The 13,707-nt window shown below is 42.9% G+C and overlaps 1 protein-coding gene across 1 annotated transcript in view; it reads right to left on the bottom strand.

The window, feature by feature from the left end:
- The window catches only part of STK32B (serine/threonine kinase 32B), a 157,518-nt gene extending 151,799 nt beyond the window's left edge, over positions 1-5,719 (bottom strand). The window contains exon 1 of the mRNA XM_041402882.1: positions 5,438-5,719. Within this exon, the coding sequence (XP_041258816.1) occupies positions 5,438-5,513 (76 nt within the window). The 5' untranslated portion in view covers positions 5,514-5,719. The remainder of the gene's footprint in view (positions 1-5,437) is intronic.
- Positions 5,720-13,707: the final 7,988 nt, after the last annotated feature.

Here is a 13,707-nt window from a genome sequence, read left to right as displayed (position 1 = left end):
AAGTTTAACTCCAGAGGATGGATGCTATATTCTCTAGTACATAAGATTTCCATTGAGTTCTGCAGTTGTGACACTGCAGCAGAACAAAGCCTTGTGGCTCAGGCAAGGAAGTTGGACTCCAGCACTTCCTTGAAGTAGATAAATAAGCACTACAGTGAGTCAGGGTCTGGCCATGGAGAATAAGCCAAGGCATGCTGCTGTGCCTCATTCCCCACTGACAAGACTACACTGAAGCACAGCCTGTACAATGCCCTCCACAGAGGGGTGCTCGAGCTCTGCAGCTTCAGGGTGCTCAGTGAAGGTTCTCTGGAAATACATATTTACCTTGAATGTGAAGTCATGTATGCCAAAACCATAAACAAGCTCTTTAAAAGTTCAGTAGACTTATTTCTAAAACTAACTGTAGCAAAGCTGACTTTTCGAGCCCTCAAATAATCAAATGGAACTGCCATATCACTTGGCAGGACCAACTTCTAACACTTTGTTTCTTATCCTTACTTCTGTATCTTCCACCACAATGTAGGCAAACACCTTATTCCTGTTTGATAGTCATAATATCTCTCCTGAGTCAGCTTTTTCCTAAATTACTCTTTTTGACTATTTAATTTTCACACTTTGAATATGATTGAAATTTTAACTGAACACAGTCAAGCAAATCCAGCATGAAAGACACCCTTTACAGGCACTAGGTTATTGCTAATATATTCATTACTTGTGATATTTACAGAATTTGCAAGGAGAATTTACCAATGGTGAATATTAGCCTTACGCTTCTATTGCCATTCTTGTGAACATATTGCTGTTTTTGAAGAGTTGAACATGAAGAAAAATTTACTTCTTTGCTCTCCTGATAGTAGCACTGGATATACGTATTCAGGAGAGGGTAGTTCTTATGGGTATAGGAAATATTCAAGGTGAATAGAGCCAGGTTCCTTTGCTTCAGTAGTATTAACCACAGTAAAACTGTTTTCCTTTTGCCTGAGTTGACTACATAATTTGTGTAGTATCTTGCTTAAAATGCCTTTTAAGTGTCTGAAAAATATGTTATAATTCCACACCATATAAGGGTCTTGCTTTAGTAAGGAGTAGTGATGCTGCACAACAGCGGATGTAGTTCTCTATGCAACCTATACAGCAATAAAAATCAAGAAATGAAACATATTTTGCTATATCTTTAGCCAGAGTAAAAGGTCCAGGCAAACAAAGGGCTCTGTTCCCTGGATTATTCCTAGCTGTTGTTGTGCCTTAACCTAGGCTAAGAAGAGAAAATTAGATAAATACATCATGGTTTTACCAGAAGTTTTTTGCACATGAGTAACCAGACATTTTTCCTTGATGACAAACTTATTTTGTAGATGATAGAGCAGGCTTAAATTGAATTTTTGTCAGTTTCAGTGGAATGGGACATAAGGAAGTATAAGCAAAGCTGAATAAGGTGAGGACTGACAAAAGACAAAATGGGCAGCTGTGCTGGTTTTGGCTGGGATAGAGTTCATTTTCTCCAGATCAGCAAGTGTGGGGCTGTGCTGGGGATTTGTGCTGGAAACAGAGCTGGTAGCTCAGGGATATTTCAGCTATTGCTGAGCAGCACCTCCACAGAGCCAGGGCCTTTCCTGTCCATCATCCCACCCCACCAGTGAGGAGCTGGGGGTGCACAAGGAGCTGGGAGGGGACAGAGCCAGGACAGCTGACCCCAACTGACCCAGGGATATCCCACACCATATCCCACACCCTATGGCTTCGTGCTCAGTATATAAAGTTGGATGACAAAGGAAGGGGGAAACATTCAGTGTGGTGTAATTTGTCTTCCCAAGTCACCGATGGGCCCTGCTCTCCTGGCTGTGGCTGGACACTGCCTGCCCCTGGGAAGCAGGGAATAAATGCCTTCTTTTGCACTGTTTGTGTGCACAGCTTTTGCTTCCCCTGTTAAACTGTCTTTATCTCAACCCATGTAACTTTTGTTCTGATTCTCTCCCTCATCCCGCCTGGGGGAAGTGAGCAAGTGGCTGTGTGGGTCTGAGTGAGTTGCTGCTTGGGTTAAACCATGGCAGTAACACTGGAAAAAGTATAATTTAGAAACGGCAACTATGAGGCTGGCAGGGGTTAAAAGCAAAGAAGATTAAGTCTGGATATGATCCAGCTGAATACTTACACAAAGTGTTCAGTGGTCTTGATAACTGACATGATCAGTGTGGTCATAATTTAAAACATTGCATTAAACAGAATCAGAGTGTTGCAAGGAAAGAAGTGAGTGATCATCTTTGAGATTATGAATAATAGAAGTGGACCAAAATTCAGTCCTGCAAAAGGCCATGTGCATAGGAACACCAAAAATTTCTCATGTGAATTGGAGTTCATCAGTGGAAATTACTGAGCAGGGCACTGACCACAGGATGACAGAACTATTCGTATGGTATGTCCATGAAAAGGGAATATGTAATTGTAGGCTGTGATAGAATTGTTTCCAGTGGAGAACAGGATGTATTCTTTCCAACATATGGTCCCAGGGAAAACTCACCTACAATTCTGTGTATAATTTTGGTTATCTGTGTGAAACCAAGACAGGTTCAAATGCAGACAGATGCAGGGCACAGAAAGTGAGAAAGCAGTAGAAATTATAGAAAAACAGAAAAGGTTTGCCTACAAATCAAAGAGCGAGAGGAGACATTTTTGCTGTCTATCAAAGCCCCAGAATAATCCTGGAGGGGGAGAGCATTTTAAACTAAAAAAAAATTGAATTAAACACAAATCTTGTAAGTAGGTGAAGAAACCTAGTCATGAAAACAGATGTTTCTAACCATTCAAAGAGAGAAGTTCTGGAAGATCCTTCTAATAAAAATGGAACACAGAGAAATAATGTAGCTGGTAAAAATGGTATGCATTATTGCCTTTAAAAAGATTAGTGTATGATAATGATGTGTTGTACTGGCTGTAATAACTGGAAACTAACAGCACGTAGTTCAGTCTTCTGGTTCTCTAGAATATTTTTTCTATTACCCTGAGCATGGAGGGGAGTCTACATACAGTTTACAGATTGTAGATCTACTCAATGGATCAACACCTCTGCCCATTAGAAAGCAGGAGCTGTAACTCTGGAACAGACACCCCATAGGCTTGTCAGGCAGCACCTGGGTGCTCTTCACACACTATTTCCATATATTTATTTATTAACTAATACACTATGTAACTTTTTTCTATGATTTACAGAGTGATAATAAATGGCTTTAAACCTTTACTTCCAAACTCATGTTTTATTCTATATTCATCATAAACATTCATGGATATAAAATGGCAATACTTTTTTTTCTGTTAATTTTTATAATTTTAAGAGGCAGCTGAGATATTATGCACAATACACTAAATAGATTCATTTCTAATATTCCTGCATCTTGATATACAACTTACCTATTCCAATTCTCTATGGATTGATTGTTATTCTTAAGCAATTACACCATCTCAAGAAACAATTCCACTTTCTCTTGTTATACTTTTTCATTAGCTTTTTTTTATTATTATTATTACATATTTAGTCCAATATTGTGGGAAATGGTGACCTTTATAGCTACTAGTGGGAATATGAAAAAAACAGCTTTATTTGTGTATTAAATTCTGCTAGATACATTTTCAAAGAGAAGATATTTCCCCATATTGTTTAGGTACTTGAGAAAATGCCATCCTGAATAATATTTTGTAAGTACTATTGGAAATTGGTAATTGTTTCAAAAGCAATGGACTCTTCTGAACTAGATGGTTGTGCCAAGCAAAGTATATTAAGAGGAATAAAAGATTATGTTAGCAACATTCATAATGGGGAAAACCACCTCAGAACAAAACAAAACCATGCAAAGAATAAATAACGACCTAATTGAAATCCATAAATACTTCATGTGCTCTTTTTTTATTAGCTGTTAATAATGGCTGCATTGCAGAAATGCTTTCTGGACAGAAAGAGAACTAAGTGCCATGAAGGCGTTTCTGCAATAATTTACTATTGAACTTTGTTCATTTTGATCAAAAACTGACCATAATTTTGTAGCATGGGGAAAAAAAATAATAAAGGTGCTAATAATTCATGGAAACTGCTAACTCAAGAGAGCCCAATCAGAAGTCTTCAAAGGCAGGAGTATGGGTATCTTTTTACCTCAGGGTGTCTGGACAAGATTTACAGCATGCTTTCACTCTGGGGTATTTTTCAGTGAGTTACCTCAAGGTTTGCAACACCAACTGTGCAGGGTTGAGACTTTGCCTGGGGAGAGGTGAGGGGGGCTCTTTTTCACTTGTATGTTTACACAGCATGACCTGTGGTAAAGGTCTGAAATTTTCTATCAGTACAAGAAAACAGCAGCTATGGCTCCACAACACACAAATGGTAATCAATTTGTCCCATTCCCCACACAAAAAATGGAATGGAAACCACACCTCATCATGCTTTGCCAAGGAATAGGAAATAGTAATTTCATCTTAAATGCAAGAGGTAGTCACCCTTTCAAGCACTTTACATGCATTTAAGATGTTTCCCCCCTACTAGGAAAACACTACATGTATCTTTATGTGCCCTGTACATATAGGGCAGAACATACAAGGTTTTGACTTGTCATGAAACCCAGGAAGCCAGTGTGAGTCTATTAAGACACAATCACTTCCTAATGAAATATATTGGGAACTTCTGGGGAAGTTCCTCAAAATTAAGCACCCATTGCCTAGGTAGGCAGCAACATCTATCCCATAAGTAACACTAAAAACATTTCTACATTAATATACAAATATCTGCTCTCTAAGAGTGCTGTGTTCTCTCTGCTTCAAGACCCCAAATTATTTTAATTGAAATGCATTCACACAATTCTAATTAAATACAGTCTACATAGGAAAAATTACACTGAAATGCATAAGGAGCAAAGAAACACCACATTTTAGGCAAACTTTTCCATTGCCTTCCACAAACTTTACAAGATACACTTTCTCATGGCATATTACCTAGGTAGGGAGTAGAAACTCGGAGTAATAGAACATGCTAAAAAAAAGTTTCAGAAAGTAAAGGTGGTGGAATAAGTATAGAGTAAGAGAGACATCACCATTTAAAACAGGCAGGTGGGCAAAGAGACGACTATAAACAAAACGAAAAGCGTGGGCATCCATCTCACAAACTGTGCCCATTCATAAACGCAGGTTTGAAGTTACCTGCCATGTGCTTAAACCCCAGCGGACGATGTGCTAGACTTGAGCCCGTGCCTAAAAGCAGCCAGCCACTCTCTCGGTGAGGATGGCAGGACAAAGGCGGGCTCTCCCGCCGCTTCCCGAGCAGCGCACCCGCAGCTGGAGGCTCCGCGCCCGCGGCTCCCGCACGGCGCGGAGCCGGACCCGCCCGGCCGGAGGTGCCGCGGCCCCGGCGCAGCCCGGGCGGGGCGCGGCTCGGTACCGCGGACAGCTCCGCACTCACCGTCCTCATTCTCGTCGAAGACGGGCGCCCTGTGGGAGTGGCCGCCCCCCATGTTATTCCGCGGCCGGCTCCGCATCCCCCGCCGCCAGCATCCCGCGGGGCGCGCCGGCCGCACCCCGGCAGCGGGGCAGCTGCCTGCCCGCCGCCTGCCCGGCCCGGCCCGGCCCGGCCGAGGGAGCCTCCGCAGGGCTAGCAGTCACCCTGCGACATGAAAGCGATCCGTCTGCCCCTGGCAGAGACCGCTGCTGGCTGGCGCGCACCGACTTGGCCCTTCTCTCATCGCGGAGGGGCAGGGGAGGGAGGGAGGGAGTTAGGGGAGGAGGGAGGGAGGGAAGGGGGAGGAGGGAGGAGGCGGAGGTCCTGCTGCCGGTGGCTTTTGGTAAGCGGTAAAAGCTGGATCTACCTGGATCCTCGCGGATCCTCCCTCCTCCGCTTTCCCTCCTCCCAGACCTGCACTGGGAAGAGCTGAATCCCCGCTCCTGCCCCGGCAGCGGGGCCAGCCCCCCGTCCTGCCCTGCCCTGCCCTGCCCGCCCCCCGGCGGCGATGTCTGATGGGCAGTGGGTGCAGAGCCCTCCTGCCGCCCTGCCAGGCTGGCAGCACCGGGTGCCCATCGCTCCCGAGGCGCGGGAGAGGCGGGAGGGTGAACACTGCCCTGGGTCCAGATGGATTTTTGTTTTGCCTCCCGACTGGAGGGGGCGTTCATCGCCGACAGCCCGGAGGGACGCGGCCGGCCGACCGAAGTTCGCTGAGTTTACAAACTGGCAAGAAGAACCCAAGGGAGCTCCTCCGCTCCCTCCCGCTCCCTCCCGTTCCCTCCCGTTCCCCGGGCGGGGCGGCCCCGGGAGCGGCCGGGGCGGGCGGGGCGGTGCGGGCAGCCCGGCCCCGCAGCGCCACCTGCCGCCCGCGCGGGGCAGCGCCGCCTGCCGCCGGGGCGCTGCGGGGTCCGGAGAGCGGCAGAGCCGGACAGGGTGAATGTGTGTGTGTGTGTGTGTGTGTATAGATAGAGGGAGAGAGTGTGTGTGTGTGTGTGTGTGTATAGATAGAGGGAGAGAGTGTGTGTGTGTGTGTGTGTGTATAGATAGAGGGAGAGAGTGTGTGTGTGTGTGTGTGTGTATAGATAGAGGGAGAGAGTGTGTGTGTGTGTGTGTGTGTATAGATAGAGGGAGAGAGTGTGTGTGTGTGTGTGTGTGTATAGATAGAGGGAGAGAGTGTGTGTGTGTGTGTGTGTGTATAGATAGAGGGAGAGAGTGTGTGTGTGTGTGTGTGTGTATAGATAGAGGGAGAGAGTGTGTGTGTGTGTGTGTGTGTATAGATAGAGGGAGAGAGTGTGTGTGTGTGTGTGTGTGTATAGATAGAGGGAGAGAGTGTGTGTGTGTGTGTGTGTGTATAGATAGAGGGAGAGAGTGTGTGTGTGTGTGTGTGTGTATAGATAGAGGGAGAGAGTGTGTGTGTGTGTGTGTGTGTATAGATAGAGGGAGAGAGTGTGTGTGTGTGTGTGTGTGTATAGATAGAGGGAGAGAGTGTGTGTGTGTGTGTGTGTGTATAGATAGAGGGAGAGAGTGTGTGTGTGTGTGTGTGTGTATAGATAGAGGGAGAGAGTGTGTGTGTGTGTGTGTGTGTATAGATAGAGGGAGAGAGTGTGTGTGTGTGTGTGTGTGTATAGATAGAGGGAGAGAGTGTGTGTGTGTGTGTGTGTGTATAGATAGAGGGAGAGAGTGTGTGTGTGTGTGTGTGTGTATAGATAGAGGGAGAGAGTGTGTGTGTGTGTGTGTGTGTATAGATAGAGGGAGAGAGTGTGTGTGTGTGTGTGTGTGTATAGATAGAGGGAGAGAGTGTGTGTGTGTGTGTGTGTGTATAGATAGAGGGAGAGAGTGTGTGTGTGTGTGTGTGTGTATAGATAGAGGGAGAGAGTGTGTGTGTGTGTGTGTGTGTATAGATAGAGGGAGAGAGTGTGTGTGTGTGTGTGTGTGTATAGATAGAGGGAGAGAGTGTGTGTGTGTGTGTGTGTGTATAGATAGAGGGAGAGAGTGTGTGTGTGTGTGTGTGTGTATAGATAGAGGGAGAGAGTGTGTGTGTGTGTGTGTGTGTATAGATAGAGGGAGAGAGTGTGTGTGTGTGTGTGTGTGTATAGATAGAGGGAGAGAGTGTGTGTGTGTGTGTGTGTGTATAGATAGAGGGAGAGAGTGTGTGTGTGTGTGTGTGTGTATAGATAGAGGGAGAGAGTGTGTGTGTGTGTGTGTGTGTATAGATAGAGGGAGAGAGTGTGTGTGTGTGTGTGTGTGTATAGATAGAGGGAGAGAGTGTGTGTGTGTGTGTGTGTGTATAGATAGAGGGAGAGAGTGTGTGTGTGTGTGTGTGTGTATAGATAGAGGGAGAGAGTGTGTGTGTGTGTGTGTGTGTATAGATAGAGGGAGAGAGTGTGTGTGTGTGTGTGTGTGTATAGATAGAGGGAGAGAGTGTGTGTGTGTGTGTGTGTGTATAGATAGAGGGAGAGAGTGTGTGTGTGTGTGTGTGTGTATAGATAGAGGGAGAGAGTGTGTGTGTGTGTGTGTGTGTATAGATAGAGGGAGAGAGTGTGTGTGTGTGTGTGTGTGTATAGATAGAGGGAGAGAGTGTGTGTGTGTGTGTGTGTGTATAGATAGAGGGAGAGAGTGTGTGTGTGTGTGTGTGTGTATAGATAGAGGGAGAGAGTGTGTGTGTGTGTGTGTGTGTATAGATAGAGGGAGAGAGTGTGTGTGTGTGTGTGTGTGTATAGATAGAGGGAGAGAGTGTGTGTGTGTGTGTGTGTGTATAGATAGAGGGAGAGAGTGTGTGTGTGTGTGTGCGTGTGTGTGGGTGTGTGTGTGTGTGTGGGTGTGTGTGAGTGTGTGTGTGTGTGGGTACAGAGATGGACAGGGTGAATATGTGTGTGTGTGTGTGTGTGTGAGTGTGTGTACAGAGATGGACAGGGGGAATGTGTGTGTGTGTGTACAGAGATGGACTGGGTGAATGTGTGTCTGTGCACATGTGTGAGTGTGTGTCTGTGTGTGGAGATGGACACAGATAAATATGTGTACATGCATGCACGTGTGTGTCTGGAAATCGCTCCCTTCTAAGAGTGCATTAGGGAAAACTGCCAGCACTGGTAAGGGATTACACGGATCACCTGCCATGTAGCAAACAATGAGAGTTTCTAGACTTGCTGTTGATATTTATAGACAGAAAGAGCTGTATCACTCCCTTACAAAAATTCTACCGTTAGCAACCTTTGAGGTGAAGTAGAAAAAATTGTGTTTGGCACTTCTTCCAAAGGAAAACAGGTAAAAAAATTAAATATCTATATTAATACTGTATCCAGGTCAAAACCTTTACAGTTCCTCCAGGGGAAGCCTGCAGACAGAAAAAAAAAAATCAAATGGAAGTTGCATTTTTGGCTTCTTCACTGTTACATGGGGAGAAGAGGGAGGAGGAATAGAAGCCAGAAACTAGGATATATGTATTTCCATATATAAAGGCAGAAAGGCTTTACCATTCTCCTGTAATATTTACCACCCTTTTTTCAGTATAGCTCTTTAGAAAAGCCCAAGCGCAAATACTACAAAGCAGAACTTTCAGTCTCTTTGCATATGAATTTTACCTGCCTTAGTTACTCTCATGACCTGTCTTTGAACCCTATATAATGCTGCTGTAACCTCTCTGGGAAAGGCTGATTAGACCTAAATGAAGTGGGTAAGATCCTGCACTGTGTGGCTGAGAACTTAGAGCTTACAGCTTCTACAAACCCAGAAAACTGATAAATTCAGACATGCTGATGTTTTTTCCATAAGTAGACGCACAGATTGTATCACCTGCTGATGTCCTTTACTAAAATTATTTGGGTTACCATTATTTCCATGTAAAAACATTTGAAAAATAGGGAAGCTTTCAAAACTTTGACCCGTGATTATTCTTCTAAAATGGAGTCTGGAAAGCATGACTTCCTCTTTGTTATTCTTTTGTTTATTACTCACCCATCCAAAGATTTAGTCACCCAGTCAGGAGCAGAAATAATGTAATGTTACTGAGTTTGTGTTCCTTCAGCCAGAAGACAGCAGTAATACTTAGAAATCACAGACCTTCAGCTCTCTTTTGGGTTAACTGATGCTTGGTGCTTGATGTTAATCCATTTTCTTTAGCAGGAACAAGGAGGACTGCACTTAGGTTTCAGGACTTACCTTCTGCCTGAGCTAAGGGCTTACATCCAGTCAATCTGACTGCTTCAATCCACATGGAAGTGTTTCAAAGTGTCCTTCCAAGTAACATGAGGAACTAGTTTGCCAGTAAGCCCCCAGGCTGATCATTTTACACACGAGAAACCCATCCATAGAATATAGATATGAGGGATGAGCAGGAGCAGTTTGGTATCCCATTGCATGCATAAAATACAAATTAATTGAAAACTACTTAAAACTGCCTCCAAGAGTTGTTCCATTTCTTTTTTGTGCCTGACTTCCTTCACATAGACCAGAAGTCTAACAAGTTTTCTGAGATTACTTTCTTGATTTCATATGACAAGGCCCATCATGAACCAAAACAGTTCTAACAATTTACAGAACAATGAATTGGATCTATCCATTAATTAGTCACTCCAAATAGACTGGTGTGTTGTTTTGACTCCTTTTTGACAGCTTTGCAATAAAGCTGCCCTTGATCTGTGCAAAATTCAGGTTTATGTTTAAACCTCAGCATAGCTTGGAGGTTAAGACAAATGGCATACTGTGTTAATGTGAAATGTGAAAATTATCATTTAGTAATAAAGTATTGATGAGACATTATTTTTTTATTAATTGATAACATGTAGTGCTTGTACTTGAGTACTGCCAGACATTATCCTTCACAGTCATTTTCTGTAGAAACAGACAAAAAAAATTATCTGACAAGAATTGTTGGGTTTGCTGGATGTATTCCTTGCATCAGTGTCTGAGCTAAGATGTGTTTGTATGATACTCATCATCTTCCTGGGAGCATCAGTGTTTGTGCAGCTAAATCAGAAGTTGTTTATCTAATGGTGTCCAATGGTGCCAAGTTTAGATGTGTGCTCAGAGCCCAGCCAAGACTCAAGGAAACCAGTGGCAGTTTTCCAGTACCTTGGACATGAGTAATATCAAGCCTTGGACACATGGGCTGCTTATTCACGTGGTCCTGGGCTCCCCTTTGTCCTTTGCAGTCCTGAATGCATGCTGAACTCCTAACAGAGGCATAACTCCAGCATCTTTTTTCTTAAAAATATTCAGAACCATCTGAATTCCATTGCATCTGCTTCAAATTTAGCAACAACTCTTCAAGAACAATTACTCATATGTTTTTCCAATTGCTTTTGTAAACCAGAAATAAGTCTGAAATTCTTTATCATAACATCATGCATATCAGCACAGCTCTCTGAAGCCTGAGAATTCTCAGAGCAATTAAATGTTTACTCTTCTGGGACAGAGATTTCTAAGCTACAAGCAGTTTCTAAGTCTTGCAAGACTAAAACCAAACCAAATTTCTCATGTTTATCCTTTCTCTGAAAAGACAATCAGGTTTTTCTTGAGATAAACAAAGTTCTATACTTAAAAACACATTTTATTTTTAGCAGGTAACTGCTGCATAGCCTATGCAGAAAAGACAGGAAGGGAAAAGGACAGTCAAATAGAGCTCTTTTCTTCCCCCTCTTTTCTTTATCCCTTCCTCCTGCAATCAGCATGAACATCATTTTGAGACATTGTTTTACATTTTCATTTAAAGCCTATGTTGTCTGGGTTAGATTAATAGTGATTTTTCAGATCTCCACACAGCGTTAGCAATAAAGAAAATCAAATATGATTACACTCCTTTGCATTATAAAACTTCCCTCAGGGAATTGAGTGGTTTGAAGCCAGTAATTCTGTGATTACAGTTTTTGTATTAAAATGCTTCTGATGAGACTTATGGGGTGAGAGTGACCTTACAGTTCTTGATTTCACAGCATACCTTGTTGATATGCTAATATTTTTAATTGCAGACTGTTTATACTGACATGTTTGAATACTATCCTGGAGTTAACAAAGAAGATATTAAAATAGCATCTTTGTCTTTATGGTTATGACTACTTTAGAAGGAAAGATGATGGGTTAAAATAGTCCCCTCCTTGGAAACCAGTAGGGTCACCTGTTCTATTCTATTCTATTCTATTCTATTCTATTCTATTCTATTCTATTCTATTCTATTCTATTCTTTAACTTTGCACAGGACTGCAGTAAGCTCACTTTGGCTGTTCACTATGTCAGCTGCAGCAGTGGTAAATCTGCTCAAATCTTGTTTCCAAACCACATATACTCTTCTGTGACCCCTTTCAGATCAGTAGGATGTGATAAAAGGCAGAACATGCAGAAATCAGAAGAAAAATTTTGTCTTTCCATAGCTTGCTCTCAGAGCATGGCCTCTGCTCATATTTATTTTTGTTTTAGAGAACTTATGCTTTGGGAGTATTTGCTAAAGAACCAAGCAAGAGGCAAGAACCTGAAGTACAGTCTGACTGTCTTCTATTCCTTCTTCAGGCATAAGGGTTTGCTGTTCCCAAGAAAGGCCAGAGACTGTGCAAATTGACTGACTCCTATTTCACTCCAGATGATTTTGGAGAAAACTCTTTCTCCTAAGACTCTATCAAAATAGTGTTAAACCCCTGGAGTTTTATTGAGATTTACTGTGAAAAGCAGTGGCTCTAATTGACATTATCTGCCATATCCATGTGAGAGACAGAGTATAAGTTCAAGCTTAGATCAAATTTTCCAGCAAAGGGTCCAAGCACAGACCAAAGTTTCCTTTACTTTTCCAAGGTTAAGACAATGCTGGAAGAGAGTGGCTTAGTTTGGCTTCACAACCTGCTCTACTTACTGCTCCTTCCCCAGCAGTCCCATCTCTGTTCCCCAAGAGACCAGTTTAAAGCATAACAGAGTTTTGGACTAATCCCAATATGGGTGACCAGGCATTGATTTGTGTGAGGATACAAGCATCTATTGCCAAGATAATGGAGTATGGAATAAATTCATGGACAAGTCAAGCACAATCAAATCTCATGGTTGTGAGTGTTTTTTCCACCATTCATTTTACAGGAAGGCTGACAGATTTCACTAAGGGTTATTTATAAAAAACTGCCAGCCAGATCCTTCATTCGCATTGCATCTGTGTGAACACAGCACAACACCACAACACAACACCACAACAGTGACCATTTACTCTGACCTGCTTGTATCTTCAGCCTTCTTTCAAGAGAAAAAGAAAGTGGTTAGTCACAGGTAAGCTTAGGAAATCATAGAAAACTTTTACCACCTTTAAAAGGACATAAAGGGCAAGAACAAGGACACCTAAGTTATATACTAGACCAAAACTGGAAAAATCTGTTTGTACAGAACCTAAACAGGTAAGAGGAGGAAGTTGGTTCTGTAGTACACCAAACGCACTGGGGTCCTCATAACAGTAGGTTTAGGGCTGGGCTTCCAGTTAAGTTCTAGTCTTACTTATCATATATACTTTATCTGTACTGGGAGGCCAGCCAAGTAATCAAATGAGATTAAATTACCTACTTGCACAGCAAACACCATTCCAGCATTGGCTCTCTTAAAAGAATTCCCAACCCACTGGAGTCCATCCGAAGCTGATTGTCTATAGAAAGGAAGTCAGCTTCCTGTGCCTATTCAAGGAGTGAAAAGAAAATGGTTACTGGAATCTAAGATCAAAGTAATTACAGGTCCAGAATTGCTGGCCCCAGTTTGGACGTATTGCTATTGAGCTGTGGTTTTGCAATTGGCTTCAGTCACAGCCTGATCAGGTCCATTATGCCCACCTTGTGATTTGACGCTGTTACACTGAATCTCAGATTGATAAGTCCTAAGCAATTTTCACTGCAGTATATAGCAGAAATCGCTTCAAAATAGAGAGCATTTTGTTATTTTGCAGCTTTTACCTGTTTTCTGTGGAATTCAATGTGGTATGCACTATTTATTACCCTCAGCACAAAAATAGCATGGAAAACTTGTGAAAGATTTTCCTAAGTACCTTCCTTGAGATGACTGAAGTTTTGAAGTCCAGGGTGTGAGAAAGCAAACCCCAGTGGTACAGCTGGAATGTGAGAAACTTGGTGTCATCTCTGCAGGATTATGTGTGGCTGTCCTCTTAAGATCCCTGGTAATACTCTGGTCTGAAACAGCTGTGGTGGTTCAGAGTCAAGTGACATAAGACCAAAAAAAGTATAACAAAAAGTCAAGAGATTGGTCTTTACTGCATGCAGGAA

The sequence above is a fragment of the Onychostruthus taczanowskii genome, unplaced genomic scaffold (assembly GCF_017590055.1).
Source record: "Onychostruthus taczanowskii isolate IOZ18803 unplaced genomic scaffold, ASM1759005v1 scaffold2, whole genome shotgun sequence".
NCBI classification, from domain to species: domain Eukaryota; kingdom Metazoa; phylum Chordata; class Aves; order Passeriformes; family Passeridae; genus Onychostruthus; species Onychostruthus taczanowskii.
Note: the sequence above shows the minus strand (reverse complement) of the source record. Positions and strands in the feature narration are given on the sequence as shown.